Genomic DNA, 21,308 nt, shown 5'->3' with positions numbered 1-21,308 from the left:
CACCTTACCCCAGTTCCAACCTTTCAGCTCAGCACCAACCTCATGACCTGTCCTACCTGCCAATCGTCCTTCCCATCTATCCACTCTAACCTATCACCTTCATCCCCACCTGCATCCAACTATTGTATTCTTAGTTACCTTCTCCCCAGCTCCACCAGGGAGGCTCCCTGCCTTCATTCCTGATGAAAGGCTTTTGCCCGAAATGTCGATTTTCCTGCTCCGCTGATGCTGCCTGACCTGCTGTGCTTTTCTAGCATCCTCTAAGCGAGACTCTGATCGCCAGCATCTGCAGTCCTCACTTTTGCCTAGAGAATGGCGGTACGTCAATGGTGGCGGTACGTCATTTAAAATCCACACCAAAGTACATTTAAGTGAAGAATGGCAACAGACTCCGGTGCACACAGTTTTATATAAGAGAGCAGCAAAATAACCAACGTAAACCAAACAGACAGATTTTTGTGAAGATTTCTAGCTTAGGTTATAAGTTTGCTTGTTGAGTTGGAAGATTTGTTCTCAGCCAGTTTGTCACTGTGCTATTTAACATCGGAGAGTCTCCATTGAAGCGCTGGTGTTCTATCCTGCATTATAATTGTGTGTCTTGGTCTGTTATGGTGGGTGACCACTTCTGGTTGTTTTTCTGAGAGGTTGGCAAATGGGGTCCAAATCAATGTGTTTGTTGATGGAGTTCGGTTTGAATGCTAGGCCTCTAGGAATTCCTGTGCATTTGTTTCGCCTATCCCAGGATGGATGTATTGGCCCAGTCGAGCCGGTGTCCCTTGTTGCCTGTGTAAGGATACTAGCAATAGTTGGTAGTGTCTTTTGGTGGCTAGTTGGTGTTCGTGTATCCTGGTGGCTCGTTTCCAGCCAATGTAATGTTTGTTGCAGTCTTTGCAGGGTATTTTGTATATAACATTCATTCTGCTGGTTGTTGGTACAGGGTCCTTTAGATTCATTGAGCACTGTTTTAGTATGTTGGCAACCATGATGCCAAGTGGCTGGAATAGTCTGGTTGTCATCTCAGAGAGGTCTTTAATGTATGGTAGTGTGGTTAGTCTCTGGGCATATTGTCTCTTCTCGTTTAGGCTTGTTGTGTAAGAATCAGCGGACTGTGCTTATCAGGTACCAGTTGTTCTTGAATACATTGTGTAGGCGTTTTTTTCAGCATCTCAGTTCCTGGGTGCTATAGTGTGTTGTGACTCGTTTAAATAATGTCCTGATGCAGCTCCGTTTGTGGGTGTTGGGGTGACTGCTGTAGTTGAGTATCTGGTCTGCTTGTTTCATTTTCCTGAAGACACTGGTCTACAGTTCTCCATTGGCTTTTCGTTCCACTGTGACATCTAGGAATCTTAAGGACCCTCTACCAACTGCCAGCAGAATGAACATTATATATAAAATACCCTGCAAGAACTGCAACAAACATTACATTGGACAGACAAGCAGGAAACTAGCCACCAAAAGACACAACCAACTATCACTAGTATCCTTACAAAGACAACTAGGGACACCAGTTCGACTGGGACAACACACCTATCCTGGGACAGGCTAAGCAAAGGCACACACGGGAATTCCTAGAGGCCTGGCATTCAAACCGGAACTGCATTATCAAACACTTTGATTTGGACCCCATGTACCAAGTGATGCCACCCTCAACAGACCAAGACACACAAATAGAAAATGGGACAGTACACCAGCTCACTGGAGGCTCACTGATGTTACCTAGCACAGTGACAAAACATCGGAGAAAAAATCTTCCAGCTCAGCAGGCAAACTTACTACCCGAGATAGATTTTTTTCTCATAAAAGGACTTTCTCTCCATTTTTCACCCCTCAAATCACAGTTGCCAAAGGTTCTGCCGTATTAAGGAATGCTTCCTACTTTTGTTATATTCTACCACTTTTTAAAAAAATATTTTTTAAAAAACTTAGTTTCCCTTTAACCATGACCACTGTGTGTACTATTGATATCATGGATCATCATAGTAGCTCATTCATCCTTGTTCAAAATTCCAGAAGTGTTTTATTCCATATATTTAATGTACACACACACACACACACACACACACACAGTGAAGCCACCTTCTATTGCTTCTCTACACATCTGGAGCTTCCTGAAGGTACATATGATTTTTTTTGAATTTAGTAGTAACCACAATTTTTTTTAAAGTATAGGCTGTACCTTCCAAGACACTGAACACTATCCATCCAGAGGTGGCAGATTAACAGACCATATATTCACACAACATGCAACATATTATTCTGCAAGGGAGCATCAGCAAACAGCAAGACTAGCAGTGAGGATGAAAGCAGCCTAAGTGCAATAAGAACACAGCTGAAGAACAGCAGGCATACAGACATAACTAACAGGAGCCAGTTCAAGGGATGACATTACAGGAAAGCAGATAGATGATTTGCTGAAATGAAAAACAGCAAAGAGAGAGGTGCATCTGGCCAGTTAATATAGCAATGGAAGGAGGCCCAGAGTGTCTCTGAAAATCACAAGTGGCAGTGCAAAACTACGTTGAATATGATCTGTACCCCTCTATTCCCTGCATGTTCATGTGTCTGTCTAAATGCCTTTTATATGTTACTATCACATCTGCTTCTACCACCACCTCAGTGTTTCTTGACCAATAATGAACCAACTCAAAAACAATTCTTTCTGTGCCAGTATTGCATTTTTCCATCTTTTCCTAGATGATCCAAGGGAAATTCACTTGAGTGACAATCCAAGTTGGTGCCAAATTAAAATGCACTTTTCACTGTCGACCTTCAGTCTAGGATCAGATGAAAACTGAAAATTCATTCTACACAAATCTTAAATAAAGCAAACTTTCATCATGCAGGTAGCTTGGATAGGAAGTGAAAGGAATGTGTCAAACCCACTGAAGGTCCCATAGTAAAGTTAAGGAGAACAATCAGATGATCCACTGGGATTCTACAATTTATTTTGCATAAGATGAAAATCTTCTTCATTGAACACGTTTGATGAGTTTCAACCCATTTCTAATAAGCAACTCAACAGCAACTGCCCACAAACAAACAAACCAAACAGTCATATTTAAATTACTGGTGAAGAACTTAAAACAACATTTGTAGCTCTAAGGGATAAGCACTGATGTTAGATAGAGACACAGTGCTGTCAGAGGAGGGGCACCTTTGCACAGTGCCAAACTGCAACATAGGAACTTCAGATACTGGCTTTCTGAAATGGAAATTATTCCATTTACTTACACTAACATTTTACACTTTGCAACATGCAACAAAACATTCAGCAGTGTAAAAGCATTCAAAAATAGATTTCAAATGTCATAATAAAAATCTGATTTAACATGGGATAGAAAATTTAACAACAAATCCAATAAAATTTCCTCCTTGCGTTGGAAGGTTTCAGATTCCAAACAGATATTGGCCTTTTGACATATTGTGAGATCTTTTATAAAGATAATTTGAACTTTCTTGAACCTCTAAGCCAGAATAAGCAGAAAACACAAATACAGACACCATCAACACACCTAACAGGTGATCTAAATATAGCAGGAAACTACAATTTCTTGATTTGTCATTGTAAAGATGCTCATTCCATTAATTTAACACTTAAAGTGCAGTGAGAAAAACTTGACAAACAGGGCATTTTCAGTCTGAAGAACAGGGAGGATATCCCTTGAGGATCAATAACAAGAGATCTTTTGAAGTGTTACAAGGTATAACAGGTGGCATGGTGGCTCAGTGGTTAGTGCTGCTGACTCTCAGCGCCAGGGACCCAGGTTCGATTCCCGCCTTGGGCAACTGTCTGTGTTTGCACATTATTCCCATGTTTGCGTGGGTTTCCTTTGGGGGCTCCGGTTTCCTCCCACAATCCAAAGATGCACAGGTTAGGTGAATTGGCCATGCTAAATTGCCCATTGTTAAGTGCATTAGTCAGGGGTAAATGTGGGGTGAGGGAATGGGTCTGGGTGGGTTGCTCTTCAAGGGTCGGTGTGAATTTGTTGGGCCGAAGGGCCTGTTTCCATACTGTAGGTAATTTTGTGTGCACATAAAATGAAAACAGTCTCAGCTGACAGTAAAGGAACTTTCTAGCCTTCATTCTTTTTAAATCACAATCAAAATGGTTGAGGTGGAGATTTTGGCAAAGAGGGGAATCAGGTGAAGATGAAAAACAAGCACGTAGGCCAGAGTCAGAGTCAATAAACAGAAGAATTGTTACTCTGTAACAAGTGCCAGATAATAACTCTCCAATGTCCACCACCATTTGGCATTTATCACTGCTGAATCCTTCAATACTCCAGTGGTCAGCAATAATCAGAAACTCAAATAAAGTAGTTATATAAATTCCATGGCATCAAGCTAGAAGCTTCAACGCTAGAAGTTTGACAAGTAACTAATTCCCATCTTCCAAAAGCATGCCCACAATCTGCAAGGCAGAAATCAGGAAACAGATGGAATATTCTCCGGTTGTCTGGATGGTAGATTTCCAACAACACAAGAACCTCTATCATGTGTATGTCCATTATGACCTTTACAGTAGTAAAGTACTCATCTTTGCAACCACTCTTGACAACATAATCCAAGAACTGACAAGACCAGACACCCTCAAGAAACTTGAGACCATGTAGAACAAAAACAGCCTGCTTGACTGGCATACTAGCAACCAACTTCAATACCTGCCTCTCGTGCTCCCCACCACCATTGCAGCAGGATGTATCATCGATTAAATGCACAACAGTAACTCTCCTTCAAAAGCACCTTACAAACTCCTGATGTCTGGTACCTAGAACAAAGGCAGCACTTGCATGGGAATACTATCACCTGTAAGCTCCCCTTCAAGCCACAAACCATCTTGACTTGAAACTATATTATCGTTCTTTCACTGTAGCCAGAGTCGCCCCAACAACATTGTAGCTAATCTTACACTATAATGGGCTGTAACAATTATAAACAAAAAGCAGTGCCCACCACCTTCCCCCAAAGCGACTGAGGTTGGGCAATAAGTCCTAGTCAATCTAGTAACCCCCACAGCCCATGAACAATTAAAAGGACAACAGTTTCACAGAGGCTGCACTCCTCAAAGTTTTAGTTTAACAAGACTACTTAATTACAGGCCAAAAGAAAGCTGGTAGAAACAATCAATAATAGCTTTAAAATTCAAAGGATAATTGTTTGACAGAGGTACTTTTTAAGGTTGGGGGCAAGAGCAAAAGATTATGTAGAAAGATAACTCACAATGACAGGTGACAGGTGAACACTATCTTAAAGATCAATGCCCACCTCCTGTACTATAAAATTCTATTCTGATAATTTTACACAGAGATCCTCTAAGCTGTCACTCCAAACCTGCAATTCACAGCCATGTGGTCTTCCTGCATATTTCCTGTAAAAGGCAAAATGCAAAACCAAACTCAGGATCATATTTGGAAGAACATTTTTAAACAAAATGTTTTCTCTTGCAACCCTGGCTGAATCAGAACGTACAGAACCTGCTAAAAACCAGGTGAGGCCTTCAGATCAGGAGACCCACTAAAATATAAGGTAATCAAGTATGACCTCACAGAGCATTAAGACAGCCAAGGGCCAATCCCAATCCAAACTAGAGACCCAGTGACTATGGCAAGGACTGAATGACATCACAGGTTATAAAAAGAGACAGTGCATTATCGTCTCAACACGTTTTATGCTCGCTTTGAGCAGAATTTGAGGAGAGGTAACACCTATTCTAACAAGTCCTGACGAACCTATCCCAACAGTCACTGCAGGGGTCAGGGAAGTTTTCCTTCGTGTGAATCCAAGGAAAGCAATGGGACCAAACTGACTACTAGGCCGTACAGTCAGAGCATGCGCAGATCAACTGGCAGAGGTCTTCTCGAACATCTTCAACCTCTCCTTGCAGCAGGCCACTGTCCTTGCCTGTTTCAGGAGGGCCAACATCATCCCTGTGCCTAAAGTGTCTCATGCAGCATGCCTCCATGATTACCGCCCAGTGGCCCTAACTTCGATGGTCATGAAGTGCTATGAAAGGCTGGCCCTGGCATTAATCAACTCCAGCCTCCCCACTACTCTTGTCCCACTCCAATTTGCCTATCGGACCAACAGATCCATGTCAGATGCCATATCACTTTCCCTTCACTCCTCCCTGGAGCATCTTGACACCAAGAACAGCTACGTAAGAATCCTACTCATTGAAGGCTGAAATGTAGTCAACACTATTATCACGTCGAGACTAGTTACTACGCTTAGTGATATTGGACTGAGCCCCACTCTCTGCAATTGGATCCTCAGTTTCCTGACCCACCAAACCATAATCAGTGAAGACTGGGGACAATATTTCATCCTCACTAATACTCAACACTGGAACCACGCTCCTCCTCCTCCTCCTCCTCTCCCCCCCCCCACCAAAATGGTGCACTGAGAACAACTTAGCTCTCAATGCCAGCAAGATCAAGGAACTCAGAATTGACTTTCGGTAGGATGTTACTCATGCCCCCCCTACACATTAACAGCACAGAGGTGGAAGGAGTGGAGAATGTCAAACTCCTGGGAGTGGTCATCCACAACAAGCTTTCTTGGACTCTTCATGTGGACGCACTCGTTACAAAGGCCTAACGACGTCTCTTCTTCCTCAGGCAGCGGAGGAAATTTGGCATGATGGCGAATACCTTTACCAACATTTATAACTGCGTCATTGAGACCATGCTGTCTGGTTGTATCACTACCTGATATGGCAAATGTACCATTCAAGATCGGCGACGGTTGCAGAGAGGGGTGAACTCGGCCCGGACAATCACAAAGGCCAACATCTATAGAATCCACCCACCAGGCCCGCTGTCAAGGAAAGGCCACCAGCATTCTTAAAGATCCATCTCACCCTGGCAATGTTTCTCTACAACCTCAACCATCGGGGAGAAGGTACAGAAGCCTGAACACACGCAAATAGTTTCTACCCTACTGTTAGAATACTGAATGGACTCTCAAGCTCTTAACATCCACCTGTACCTGTGTTTTTGTTTGTGCCGCTGTTTGCCTATTATTTACTATCTATGCTACTTAACTCTGATCTGCCTGTATTGCTAGCAAGGCAAAACTTTTCACCGTGCCTCTGTACATTTGACAATAAATTCAATTCAAGTGTTTCACTTCAGAGAAAAGGTAAATAAATCTCTATTCATTATTTGAATAGAGATTGAAATGGGATAAAGGAATGTATCGTTATGCACATATTCACAACTTCTCAAACAACAGCAAGAAAAGTTAACAGGATCATCAATATTAAAACAAAGCATGGAGTTTTTTTGAGGGAAAGGATTGAAAAGCAGGGAAGTGATGTTCAAACATTTATGCAGTTTCTCTCAAATAATGAAAAGATTGGAGGTGCCAGGAAAAGATCTAAAAAGGATATTCATAACTATAACACTCAATTCTGGCATTAAGGATCAGGCAAGAATTCCTTTCACTAGAAGAGTGAATGTGTGGCTAACTCTTGAATTTGTTTAGGTAAAATAATAAATGAATGCACTACTTCACAGAAAAGGAAATGCTGTGTGCACTTGCAATGGTAAGAGACTAAAGATTAGGAGGAAGCAATCTAGAGATGCAAACAAAATTCTTCGAAAATGTGAAGCACTTCACCTCTTGATTTTTAAGAAATCTGAAAGTTGTTCAAGAGCCTTGCCTTTAACTTTCTTTTCTCCCTGCAGCACAGCACTGGGCATCCATATAAGTGACTGCTCAGACTTTCCTCCACTTCCTCCTCCCCCCCCCCATATTAATAATATAGTTTACATTGGAAATCCCTATGTTAATCATGATTGACAGGGTTAAAAGAAACTGAAAAAATTAAGAACCATTGTCTTCTTGTCCAAATCACACTGAACTTCCAATACTCATGAATGTGGGTTCCTACCACTTTTCTATTTGCAATAAAACCTTGCTGACATCACATCAACAAATGCAATATGTAAACATGTAGAATAAACATTCATTTTGTACTGCCACAATAAACTTATTAGAACAGACTTTCCTGCATACCAGAGATACTGTAACAAGTGTCTTTCTTTATAGATGCCACCATGCATGTTAGACATGTAAAATATAATTTAAAATGTGAAATAATTGTTCTCTGACCCTGTAAGGAAGCAGCAGGTCATCCAAGGCATCCCTTTCTCTCAAGGGCTAGCAGGAACTCAATGTTCTAAACTGTACAATGAGATAGCATACCAGTAAGCTACTAGAATAAACTCCAATTATCATAAACATATGACAAAGATAAGACAAACTTGAACTGCTGAGGCAACACGATACAATGAAGGACCTGAAATGCAGTCAGCTTTCAGGATTTACTTAATATCCATAATAATATTGGCACAACAACTAGGTAAGTCATTTCAATTGCTAGCTGTATTCATTCAAAATATTAACATTTTAATCTCAAAAATCAAGTACAGCCTAACTTTGCAGTTATGTTAGAAGAAAATAATTGAACTTGTGGAACATCAGAAACATTTTCTTGGTAGGTTAAAAATTAGTTTTCATACACCTTCCTCTCCAACACCAGCTTTCAAGGTACACAGGCACCGCCCCCTCCCCATGCCAGCTCCCCCAACTCCAGGTCTGCAGACCCACCTGCCCCCCTCCCCAGCCCCAGGTTTGCAGCACCCCAAAATCAGCCTCAGGTATCAGCCATCTCTCACCATATTTCCCCTTGTTGCCCCGCCCCCTCCAGCTTACCTGGCCCCGTCGCCTCCTTGTTGCCCCGCCCCCTCCAGTTTACCTGGCCCCGTCGCCATCTCAAGGTTCTTCCCTCCAAGTTCTTCCCCCCCCCCCCAACTCCCAGTTCTTCCCCCCCCCACTCCCAGTTCTCCTCCCCCCGTCTCCCAATTCTTCCCCCCCCCCCTCCCCGTCTCCCAGTTCGTCCCCCCCAGTTCTTACCCCCTCCATCTCAAGGTTCTTCCCTCCAAGTTCTTTCCCCCCAGTCTCCCTCCCAGTTCTTCCCCCCTCCCTCCCAATTCTTCTCCCCCCCTTCTCCCCACCTCCCAATTCTTCCCCCCCCAGTCTCCCACTTCTTCCACCCCAGTTCTTCCCTCCCAGTTTTTCCCCCCCGTCTCCGTTCTTCTTCTCCCCCCCCCCCCGTCGCCCAGTTCTTCCCTCCCAGTCCTTCTCCCCCCCCACCCCCGTCTCCCAGTTCTTCCCCCCACAGTTCTTTGCCCCCCAGTCTCCCCACCCCCTCCCAGTTCTTCCCTCCCAGTTCCCCCCCCCACCCTCCCAGTTCTTCACCCCCAGTCTCCCCCCCACCCTCCCAGTTCTTCACCCCCAGTCTCCCCCCCACCCTCCCAGTTCTCCCCCCCCGTCTCCCAGTTCATCCCCCCACCCGTCGCCCAGTTCTTCCCCCCCCGTCTCCCAGTTCTCCCCCCCCCGTCTCCCAGTTCTTCCCCCCCCCCCCGTCTCCCAGTTCTCTCCCCCCCCCCGTCTCCCAGTTCTCTCCCCCCCCCCGTCTCCCAGTTCTCTCCCCCCCCGTCTCCCAGTTCTCTCCCCCCCCCCCCGTCTCCCAGTTCTCCCCCCCCGTCTCCCAGTTCTCTCACCCCCCCCCCGTCTCCCAGTTCTCTCCCCCCCCCCGTCTCCCAGTTCTCTCCCCCCCCCCCCGTCTCCCAGTTCTCTCCCCCCCCCGTCTCCCAGTTCTCTCCCCCCCCCGTCTCCCAGTTCTTCCCCCCCCCCGTCTCCCAGTTCTTCTTCCCCCCCCGTCTCCCAGTTCTCCCCCCCCCCGTCTCCCAGTTCTTCCCCCCCCACCCCCCCCCGTCTCCCAGTTCTCCCCCCCCCCCGTCTCCCAGTTCTTCCCCCCCCACCCCCCGCCGTCTCCCAGTTCTCCCCCCCCCCATCTCCCAGTTCTCCCCCCGCCGTCTCCCAGTTCTCCCCCCGCCGTCTCCCAGTTCTCCCCCCGCCCCGTCTCCCAGTTCTCCCCCCCCCCGTCTCCCAGTTCTTCCCACCCCCACCCCCCGCCGTCTCCCAGTTCTTCCCCCCCCCCCGTCTCCCAGTTCTCCCCCCCCCCGTCTCCCAGTTCTCCCCCCCCCCCCCGTCTCCCAGTTCTCCCCCCCCCGTCTCCCAGTTCTCCCCCCCCCCCATCTCCCAGTTCTCCCCCCCCCGTCTCCCAGTTCTTTCCCCCCCCCCCCGTCTCCCAGTTCTTCCCCCCCCAACCCCCGCCGTCTCCCAGTTCTCCCCCCCCCCGTCTCCCAGTTCTTCCCCCCCCCCCCGTCTCCCAGTTCTTCCCACCCCCACCCCCCGCCGTCTCCCAGTTCTTCCCACCCCCACCCCCCGCCGTCTCCCAGTTCTTCCCCCCCCCACCCCCCGCCGTCTCCCAGTTCTCCCCCCCCCGTCTCCCAGTTCTTCCCCCCCCCCCGTCTCCCAATTCTCCCCCCCCGTCTCCCAGTTCTCTCCCCCCCCCCGTCTCCCAGTTCTCCCCCCCCGTCTCCCAGTTCTTCCCCCCCCCCCCGTCTCCCAGTTCTCCCCCCCCCCCCCCGTCTCCCAGTTCTCCCCCCCCCCCCGTCTCCCAGTTCTCCCCCCCCCCCCGTCTCCCAGTTCTCCCCCCCCCCCCCCCCGTCTCCCAGTTCTTCCCCCCCCCACCCCCCGCCGTCTCCCAGTTCTCCCCCCCCCCCGTCTCCCAGTTCTTCCCCCCCCCCCCGTCTCCCAGTTCTTCCCACCCCCCGCCGTCTCCCAGTTCTTCCCCCCCCCGCCGTCTCCCAGTTCTTCCCCCCCCCGCCGTCTCCCAGTTCTTCCCCCCCCCCCGTCTCCCAGTTCTTCCCCCCCCCCCCGTCTCCCAGTTCTCCCCCCCCGTCTCCCAGTTCTCCCCCCCCCGTCTCCCAGTTCTTCTTCCCCCCCCCCCCGTCTCCCAGTTCTCCTCCCCCCCCCCGTCTCCCAGTTCTTCTCTCCCCCCCCAGTTCTTCTCTCCCCCCCCCCAGTTCTTCTCTCCCCCCCCCCAGTTCTTCTCTCCCCCCCCCCAGTTCTTCTCTCCCCCCCCCCCAGTTCTTCTCTCCCCCCCCCCAGTTCTTCTCTCCCCCCCCCCAGTTCTTCTCTCCCCCCCCCCCAGTTCTTCTCTCCCCCCCCCCTCCAGTTCTTCTCTTCCCCCCCCCCAGTTCTTCTCTTCCCCCCCCCAGTCTCCCAGTTCTTCTTCCCCCCCCCCGTCTCCCAGTTCTCCCCCCCCCGTCTCCCAGTTCTTCTTCCCCCCCGTCTCCCAGTTCTTCTCTCCCCCCCCCAGTTCTTCTCTCCCCCCCCCAGTTCTTCTCTCCCCCCCCCAGTTCTTCTCTCCCCCCCCCCCAGTTCTTCTCTCCCCCCCCCCCAGTTCTTCTCTCTCCCCCCCCCCAGTTCTTCTCTCTCCCCCCCCCCCAGTTCTTCTCTCCCCCCCCCCCCAGTTCTTCTCTCCCCCCCCCCAGTTCTTCTCTCCCCCCCCCCAGTTCTTCTCTTCCCCCCCCCCCAGTCTCCCAGTTCTTCTTCCCCCCCCCCCCCCCCGGTCTCCCAGTTCTCCCCCCCCCCCGGTCTCCCAGTTCTTCCTCCCCCCCCCCCCCGTCTCCCAGTTCTTCCTCCCCCCCCCCGTCTCCCAGTTCTTCCCCCCCCCCCGTCTCCCAGTTCTTCCCCCCCCCGTCTCCCAGTTCTTCCCCCCCCCGTCTCCCAGTTCTCTCCCCCCCCCCCCCGTCTCCCAGTTCTCCCCCCCCCCCGGTCTCCCAGTTCTCCCCCCCCCGTCTCCCAGTTCTTCCTCCCCCCCCCCCGTCTCCCAGTTCTTCCTCCCCCCCCCCCCCGTCTCCCAGTTCTTCCTCCCCCCCCCCGTCTCCCAGTTCTTCCCCCCCCCCCGTCTCCCAGTTCTTCCCCCCCCCGTCTCCCAGTTCTTCCCCCCCCCGTCTCCCAGTTCTCTCCCCCCCCCCCGTCTCCCAGTTCTCTCCCCCCCCCCCGTCTCCCAGTTCTCTCCTCCCCCCCCCGTCTCCCAGTTCTCTTCTCCCCCCCCCGTCTCCCAGTTCTCTTCTCCCCCCCCCCGTCTCCCAGTTCTTCCCCCCCCCCCCGTCTCCCAGTTCTTCCTCCCCCCCCCCCGTCTCCCAGTTCTTCCTCCCCCCCCCCGTCTCCCAGTTCTTCCCCCCCCCCGTCTCCCAGTTCTTCCCCCCCCCGTCTCCCAGTTCTTCCCCCCCCCGTCTCCCAGTTCTCTCCCCCCCCCCCGTCTCCCAGTTCTCTCCCCCCCCCCCGTCTCCCAGTTCTCTCCTCCCCCCCCCGTCTCCCAGTTCTCTTCTCCCCCCCCCGTCTCCCAGTTCTTCCCCCCCCCCCCGTCTCCCAGTTCTTCACCCCCCCCGTCTCCCAGTTCTCTCCCCCCCCCCGTCTCCCAGTTCTCTCCGCCCCCCCCCGTCTCCCAGTTCTCGCCCCCCCCCCCGTCTCCCAGTTCTCTCCGCCCCCCCCCCCCGTCTCCCAGTTCTCTCCCCCCCCCCGTCTCCCAGTTCTTCCCCCCCCCCGTCTCCCAGTTCTTCCCCCCCCCCCGTCTCCCAGTTCTTCTCTCCCCCCCCCAGTTCTTCTCTCCCCCCCCAGTTCTTCTCTTCCCCCCCCCCAGTTCTTCTCTCCCCCCCCCAGTTCTTCTCTTCCCCCCCCCCAGTCTCCCAGTTCTTCTTCCCCCCCCCCCCCCCCCCCCGTCTCCCAGTTCTCTCCCCCCCCCCCGTCTCCCAGTTCTCTCCCCCCCCCCTCTCCCAGTTCTCTCCCCCCCCCCCGTCTCCCAGTTCTCTCTCCCCCCTCCCCGTCTCCCAGTTCTCTCCCCCCCCCCGTCTCCCAGTTCTCTCCCCCCCCCCCCGTCTCCCAGTTCTCTCCCCCCCCCCCCGTCTCCCAGTTCTCTCTCCCCCCTCCCCGTCTCCCAGTTCTCTCCCCCCCCCGTCTCCCAGTTCTCCCCCCCCCCCGTCTCCCAGTTCTCCCCCCCCCCCGTCTCCCAGTTCTCTCCCCCCCCCCCCCCCCCCGTCTCCCAGTTCTCTCCCCCCCCCCCCCCCCCCCGTCTCCCAGTTCTCTCCCCCCCCCCCCCCGTCTCCCAGTTCTCCCCCCAATTCCCGGTCCCCCCCGTACCTGCACCTGTAGCTCCAGGACCTCGAGCTGCAGCTTGCCGTGGCGGCTGGACAGCAGCCAGTAGTTGAAGCCGAGGACGGCCATGAGCACGAGCAGCCCGAGCAGCAGCAGCGACGGCAGGCGGCCCCCCCGCCGGCTATTCCCGAACATCATCGCCGCGCTGAGGCGGGAGCGGGCGGAAAACACCCGGCGTTTGTGTGTCGCGGAGGATTGGAGTCGGGGGGGGGGGGGGGGGAAAAGAACGGTCCGGTTCCCAGGGAGATAATTAAAACAACAACAAAAACTGACAGGTAGGAAGTCAAAATAATAACCAACTGGAGGAGATGAGAGAGGAGTTCCGCCTCCCACCTTGAAGGATGGGGGGTGGGGGGGGGGTGATGAAGCCGGGCCTGAGGTGACGGACGATAACGAGCTTCACTTCACTCCATCCCCTCTCCCGGGGCCGGCACCTAACCGGCCGCTCATCACCCTCTATACCGCCGTTTCTCGAACAATCTCCTCACTCCCGGGCCGACATCAATTTTATTTTCCCCCTTCGACACTCTGCCGATTGAGACTTGCCCTTAATGGGGAGGACGTGTGTTTTTTTTCCTCGTCACTAAATGTCGATGTAGATGTAAAATTTAATCGCCCTCCCGAGCCGGTCCCGCCCGCGCCTCACGATCCAGTCGCTCTCCCAGTGCCCGCCCGCCTCCCCTCGAGATACTGCTTATAAATGGCGTGAAACCTAACCTGCCCTCGCCGACTCATTTGTGACGTCGTGGCAACCGACGGAAGGGCGGGGTTTCCGCGCAGGATGGACCAGTGAGGTCCCTGATTCCTCTCCTCCCCCCACCCCCACCTCCCAAGGGGCGGGGCCAGAGTGGCAGCAAGTTTGTGCGAGTGAGCGAGCAGTACTTCCGCATTCGTTGAGCCCGATATTGGAGTGTCCGTGTGCGAGGTTTTTGTGACCGTTTCACATCCCGGTTAACACGGATGTGGCAGTTTGGCTGTGTGCCCTCACCTTCCTTATTTAGTAAGGTTTATGTTTCCTTGAAGTTAGCCATAACAATAGTGTACCTATCGTGAACAGGTGGCGTTCTGAAGAAGGGTAATTGGTGTCTAAACATTAAGTCCGTTTCTCTCTCCAATCTGCTGCCAGATCAGCTGAGTTTCTCCAACACTTTCTGTTTTTCTTGCCTCCACAGTTCTTTGTTTTATTTTAGGATTTGGCTGGTGTCATTCAAATATTTACATTTATTCTGCACACGTTAACATTTCGCTTCTTCCCGTCCCGCCTCCTATAATAAGGTAAAGTTTCCATAATCCTGTCAGATTATAGGGCTGTTCTTTCGTTAGAGACAGAGAGAGAGAGAGAGAGAGACAACTGGTGATGGTTTAACATGTGGGTCATCATGCTTCAGGTAAGGGGAAAGGTTCGGAAGGAGAGTCCTTCATGGTGACCTCGGCCAGTGCATGAATTTAATCCATGTTGGCATCTATCTGCATTGCAAAGCAGTCATCCAGCCACAGTAAAAGAAATTGCTGGAAAAGATCAGTAGGCCTGGCAACATCTATGGATAGAAATCAAAGTAATGTTTCAGGTCCTGTAACCCTTCTTCAAAATCCTCCTTGAGTCATCCAGCCAACTGAGCTTATCAACCATCTGTGGATAGTGAAACAGAGTCAATGTTTAGAAACCAGTAACCCTTGTTTGTTTCTGGTCTAAATTCTACCTCAGCTGGAACACAAATGAACCTGTGCTAATGGCATTCTTCTGAACTTCATAGTTAATATCTAATGTGTCCAGTTTTATTTTAGTAATGTTATTTTGAGAAATGAGTATTGGCCAGGACACTGAGTATACCACTGTTTTGAAATACTAGTTTTGTTTGATGTTTTACAACAATGAATGCATTTGGAAGCACTCTCATGCTACTGCAATAGGTGTATCAGTCAAGTCTTTGGAGTTGGTCTTGAATCCATGAGCTGGATTAATAAGACCTGGACGCTTTGAATAACTTTAACTCTATTTACATCATGGTAGAAGTATGATCATATTAACAAAGCATATCGTAACTGCCTTTTAGTACTTTTTTAAAAATTAAGACATTAGAAAACCACTATCAATCCAGTTTTTGTGACAATCTTATTGTATTGTGGCTGTAATAATGACAGTGTCTCAAAGATGAAAAGCAAAAGCAGAATGTTTCAGTGTAAGTTGAATTACACACAATGCACAGCACAGAGCCAGGACATTCAACCCAACTATTCTACACCAGTGATTATTCAGTACACAAACCTCATCCCTGTTCATGAAAATCCATTAGTAAATCTTTCTACTTTTTAATTCAATACATGCTATTCCATGCTCAAAGATGCACAAACAGGAACAAGAGACTCACCATCTCTTTTTAACAAATTCAAATAATTATGTCATATTCCACTTTAACAGCACAAATCAGCAAAACGTACAATGGCAGGACAATGTTGGCTTAGAATTTAAAGAGGTTTGGTAACAGAAAAAAAATAAAAGATTTATACGAACCATTGTTTAATGCTTTAGCTTAACCTCAGTATTTTCTCTTGATTCATTAGTGACAGTTAGATGAAGCTGTCAGTGAGCGCAATACATGTTTAACTGACTCTATAACTTATTGTGATGATTTGCAGTTAACAGACAATAATGTTTAAAAAGAGAAACAAGGAAGCTTTTGCCTCAAAGAATGAGCAGGTGACTAAATAACTAACAAAAAGCAAGTTGAAATAAAAAAAGTTGCTTATTGTAATAATTGTTAACTACAGCTTGTGTAATTCAAAGTTATTGTGATATAGCTGTTTACTGTCAGGCTTGGTATAACACACCTTCTCCTATGAAGAGCCAAATCAACAACAACTTGAATATGTCATACTGTCCACTGAATCAGTAGTATTGTTTCTGGATTGGTGTGGAATTGTAAGAGATGGATTATCTTTATGCTGACCTTTGTCTTTAGGAATAAAAGTAGAACAAAATTTAACCAGTTTTGCAGATTGAATCCAAGCAATATGAATTAAACAAATTAAACTAAATAAACTAAAATGTAAGTTTATTAACCTAACATTATCGATGTTCAACAGATGAACTCCAGTGTATAAACTGGGGGTTGAGACATAATCTAAGTTGACACTCAATGCAGGGTTGAATGGGTGCTGCATTGACAGAACTGCTGACAGTCAGATAAGATGGTAAAATGGAGCTTCACTTGCCTGTTAAAGTTGATGTAAATTATGCCAAGATGCCACATGAAAAAGAGTTGTCACTGGATTTCAGACAACAGGTATTCCTCAAGTACCACGCCAACAAATTATCTAGCCATTTGTTTCACTACTGTTTGTGGTTCTCTGCTGAACAAATAAGCTGTACAAAAATCCTTACCGCAAGATAATTTCTGAATGAATTGAATAAATCATAATGAATATAAGACTGTGCAGTGGCCCTTATCTCACTTCAAAGCACTTCCAAAAGTCTCCATTATCAATGGAATGATTTTTCATTTGAGTGTCCAGGACAGTTAGGGAAATTGAAGGTAGCCCCCATAAAAGTAAATTCTTGGCCAGTGAAACAAGCTAATTTCCTGTCTGGTTGGGGAAGTGGAAAATGATCAATCAAAATGCTCTCTTGTGAGAAAAACTAATCAGGCTTATGTTCTTTATTCCATGTCAAGTGAAGACCAAGCTCTTTTTAAGCTTTGATCTATTCAAAGTTAGATTGACAAAGTCTAAAAAGTTAGAGAGTAAAGTTAGATAGTAAAGTCTGCCTGCTAACCCAGGTCTAGGCAATATGATTGGTTCCACAAGAGTTTAATGACCTCCACTGGGGTTTGCAGCATGTGAAGTGATTGAGTTTTAATCAAAGCTATTGTAATATACATTGTACTGGATGTAGATTTGCTTGCTGAGCTGGAGGTGTCATTTTCAGATGTTTTGTCACCATACTAGGTAATATCTTCAGTTAGCCTCCAGATGAAGTATTGGTGGTGTACCTGCTTTCTATTTATGTGTTTGGGTTTCCTTGTTTTCATGATGTAATTTCCTGTGGTGATGTCATTTCCTGTTCTTTTTCTCAGAGGGTGGTAAATGGGATCCAAGTCGATATGTTTGGTGATATAGTTCCAGTTCGAATGCCATGTTTATAGGAATTCTCATGCATGTCTCTGTTTTGCCTGTACTAGGATGGATGTGTTGTCCCAGTCGAAGTGGTGTCCTTCCTCATCTGTATGTAAGGATACTGGTGAGATTGAGTCATGTCTTTTTGTGGCTAGTTTATGTTCATGTATCCTTGTGGCTAGTTTTCTGCCTGTTTGTCCAATGTAGTGTTTGTTGCAGTTCTTGCAAGGTATTTTGTAAATGACATTAGTTCAATGACAAACACATTGACTTGGAGCTGAAAATGTGTTGCTGGAAAAGCGCAGCAGGAAATCTGCCATCCTTACCTGGTCTGACCTACATGTGATTCCAGATCCACAACAATATGGTTTACTTTAAATGCCTTCTGAACTTTTCTAGCAAGCCACTTATTTACATCAAACTATCACAAGGTATATAAAAAGAAATGACTCTGTGCAGACCTGAAAAACAGCAGCAAACTCATCAGTATCCATAGAACCATGATTAGAGAATCCTCACCCTCCTATTATAAGTTTCTGTCCAACCGAGAGCAGATGTCCTGAACCCTGACACCAGGCAGGCCAAACTAAACTAGGTAAAAACAATGACTACAGATGCTGGAACCAAATCATCCGCCGACATTTCCGCCACCTCCAAAAAGACCCCACCACCAGGGATATATTTCCCTCCCCACCCCTTTCCGCCTTCCGCAAAGACCGTTCCCTCTGTGACTATCTGGTCAGGTCCACGCCCCCCTACAACCCACCCTCCCATCCTGGCACTTTCCCCTGTCACCACAGGAACTGTAAAACCTGCGCCCACACTTCCTCCCTCACCTCTTCCAAGGCTCTAAAGGAGCCTTCCACATCCATCAAAGTTTTACTTGCATATCCACTAATATCATTTATTGTATCCGTTGCTCCCGATGCGGTCTCCTCTACATTGGGGAGACTGGGCGCCTCCTAGCAGAGCGCTTTAGGGAAATCTCCGGGACACCCACACCAACCAACCACACTGCCCCGTGGCCCAACATTTCAACTCCTTCTCCCACTCTGCCGAGGACATGGAGGTCCTGGGCCTCCTTCACCGCCGCTCCCTCACCACCAGACGCCTGGAGGAAGAACGCCTCATCTTCCGCCTCGGAACACTTCAACCCCAGGGCATCAATGTGGACTTCAACAGCTTCCTCATTTCCCCTTCCCCCATCTCACTGTAGTTCTAACTTCCAGCTCAGCACTGTCCCCATGACTTGTCCAGACTTGTTCTACCTGCCTATCTCCTTTTCCACCTAGAAAAACTCCACCCTCTCCTCCCTGACCTATCACCTTCATCTCCTGCCAAACTAAACTGTAAACAGTCCTGTCAATTCTACAAAGTTTTCCTTATTAACATCTCAGAGCTTGTGTCTCAACATAATGTGTTGTAACTGCAAAATGTGTGACTTCCTAGATTCCAGCATAATACAAGAAGAGCATATCTGCAGTACATTTTGTGACTTAAGAAGCTTTCGCTCAGGATTATGAGGTGGAGGCTGAGCTGCAGAAAATGTGAAGACATCAGGTAGGGGCAAGGTTACTTTGTTCAAGGGGACAGTTATAGCTTGTAGGAGAGGGACTTCTGATTTGATCAGTGGTTAGGGACAGTTGAGTGTGACTGTGAATGAGATAGGTGTGCCGATTCAGCAGGTAGGAGGAAGATCCTTAGCCTTTGTAATTGTCCAACAGGTTCAAGGATTGCATGGATGAAAACTGTATCTACAGTATGGGACCATGATACAGGAAATCATTCAAGCAAGGGTGGGGATTAATTGGAATGTAATGATAGCAGGGGACAGAATACTCAGAGTCATAGAGTCATAGAGTCATTGAGAAGTATAGCACGGAAACAGACACTTTACTCTAACTCGTCCATGCTGACCAGATATCCCAACACAATCTAGTCCCACCTGCCAGCACCCATCCCATATCCCTTCAAACCCTTTCTATTCGTATACCCATCCAAATGCCTTTTAAATGTTGCGATCGTGCTAGCCTCCACCACTTCCTTTGGCAGCTCATTCCATACACGTACCACCCTCTGCATGAAAAAGTTGCCCCTTAGGTCTCTTTTACATCTTTCCACACTCACCCTAAACCTATGCCCTCTAGTTCTGGACTCTCCCACCCTAGGAAAAAGATTTTGTCTATTTATCCTATCCATGCCCCTCATGATTTTATAAATCTCTATAAAGTCACCCCTCAGCCTCCAACACTTCAGGGAAAACAGCCCTAGCCTATTCAGCCTCTCTCTATAGCTCAAATCCTCCAACCCTGGCAACATCCCTGCAAATGTTTTCTGAACCCTTTCAAGTTTCACAACGTCTTTCCAATAGGAAGGAGACCAGAATTGCATGCAATATTCCAACAGTGGCCTCACCAATATCTTGTACAGCCGCAACATGACCTCCCAACTCTTGTACTCAATACTCTGACCAATAAAGGAAAGCATACCAAACGCCTTCTTCACTATCCTATCTACCTGCTACTCCACTTTCAAGGAGCTATGAACCTGCACTCCAAGGTCTCATTGTTCAGCAACAATCCCTAGGATCTTACCATTAAGTGTATAAGTCCTGCTAAGATTTGCTTTCCCAAAATGCAGCACCTCGCATTTATCTGAATTAAACTCCATCTGCCACTTCTCAGCCCATTGGCCCATCTGGTCAAGATCCTGTTGTAATCTGAGGTAACCTTCTTTGCTGTCCACTACACCTCCAAATTTGGTGTCGTCTGCAAATTTACTAACTATATCTCTTATGTTCACATCCAAATCATTTGTATAAATGATGAGAAGTAGTGGACCCAGCACCGATCCTTGTGGAACTCCACTGGTCACAGGCCTCCAGTCTGAAAAACAACCCTCCACCACCACCCTCTGTCTTCTACCTTTGAGCCAGTTGTGTATCCAAATGGCTAGCTCTCCCTGTATTCCATGAGATCTAAGGATATTAGTCCCCTTCCAATTCAGGTGTAATCCATCCTTCTTGTACAGGTCACTTCTACCCAAAAGAGCTTCCAATGATCCAAAAATGTGAATCATTCTCCCATACACCAGCTCCTCAGCCATGCATTCATCTGCTGTATCCCCCTATTCCTGCCCTCATTAGCTCATAGCACTAGGAGTAATCCAGATATTACTACCCTCGAGGACCGCCTTTTTAAATTCCTGCCTAACTCTCTATATTCTCCCTTCAGAATCGCCTCCTTTTGCCTTCCTATGTCATTGGTTCCAATGTGTACCATGACCTCCTGCTGGTCCCTCTCCCCCTTGAGAACATTCTGCACCCTTTCTGAGACATCCTTGATCCTGGCACTAGGGAAGTAGCATATCATTCTCAGTTCAACCCAAATAACTTCCTTGGATGTATTTCCGGGAATATCCTCCTTAATTGCAGCTGTAATACGTCTATCTGTGCCTCGGACTAGAGAGTCCCCGAACACAATTGATCTCTTGGAACCCGACATACCCCTCATTTCATTAGAGCCAGTCTCGATACCAGAAACTTGGCTGTTCATACTACGTTCCCCTGAGAATCTATCACCCCCCCCCCCTATATTTTCCAAGGCAGCATACCTGTTTAAAATGGGGATAGTCACAGAAGACTCCTATACTATCTGCCTATCTCTCTTACCTTTCCTGGAGTTAACCCATCTATGTGACTGTATTTGCAACTTTTCTCCCTTCCTACAACTGCCATCCATCACATCCCCTTGCTCTTGTAAATTCCTCATTGCCTCTAACTGTCTCTTCAACCGATCCATTCAATTGGATAGGATTCGCAACCAATGGCACTTATTGCAGATATAATCCTCAGTAACGTGTAAACTCTCCCTGAACTCCCTCATCTGACAAGAAGAGCATATCACTCCACTAAAGGTCATTTTTGCTTCTTCCAATCTATAGACCTAGAAAATAGCATTGTCTATTAACTGTAGCTGAAGCGCAAGTTCAGTATGGTTTGTCGGGTGTCAGAGTTCAGGACATCTGCTCTTGGCTGGAGAGGAACTAATAATAGGAGGAAGAGGATTCTGTAGTCATGGTTCTCATGGATACTGATGGCATAAGTGGAAGTTGGAAAG

The 21,308-nt window shown here is 48.4% G+C and overlaps 1 protein-coding gene across 2 annotated transcripts in view; it reads right to left on the bottom strand.

Moving 5' to 3' along the window:
- The window catches only part of golm2 (golgi membrane protein 2), an 83,687-nt gene extending 69,973 nt beyond the window's left edge, over nucleotides 1-13,714 (bottom strand). The window contains exon 1 of one of the 2 annotated variants that reach the window (XM_087981313.1): nucleotides 13,063-13,714. In XM_087981313.1, coding sequence (XP_087837439.1) covers nucleotides 13,063-13,215 — 153 coding nt within the window. In that variant the 5' untranslated portion in view covers nucleotides 13,216-13,714. The remainder of the gene's footprint in view (nucleotides 1-13,062) is intronic. The other variant, XM_087981314.1, reaches the window with a different exon arrangement.
- Nucleotides 13,715-21,308: the final 7,594 nt, after the last annotated feature.

The sequence above is a fragment of the Chiloscyllium plagiosum genome, unplaced genomic scaffold (genome assembly GCF_037043375.1).
Source record: "Chiloscyllium plagiosum isolate Xiang-an unplaced genomic scaffold, Cpla_swu_hap1 HiC_scaffold_39, whole genome shotgun sequence".
NCBI classification, from domain to species: Eukaryota; Metazoa; Chordata; class Chondrichthyes; order Orectolobiformes; family Hemiscylliidae; genus Chiloscyllium; species Chiloscyllium plagiosum.
The sequence above is the reverse complement of the archived record's forward strand: the minus strand, read 5'-3'. Positions and strand labels throughout refer to the sequence as shown.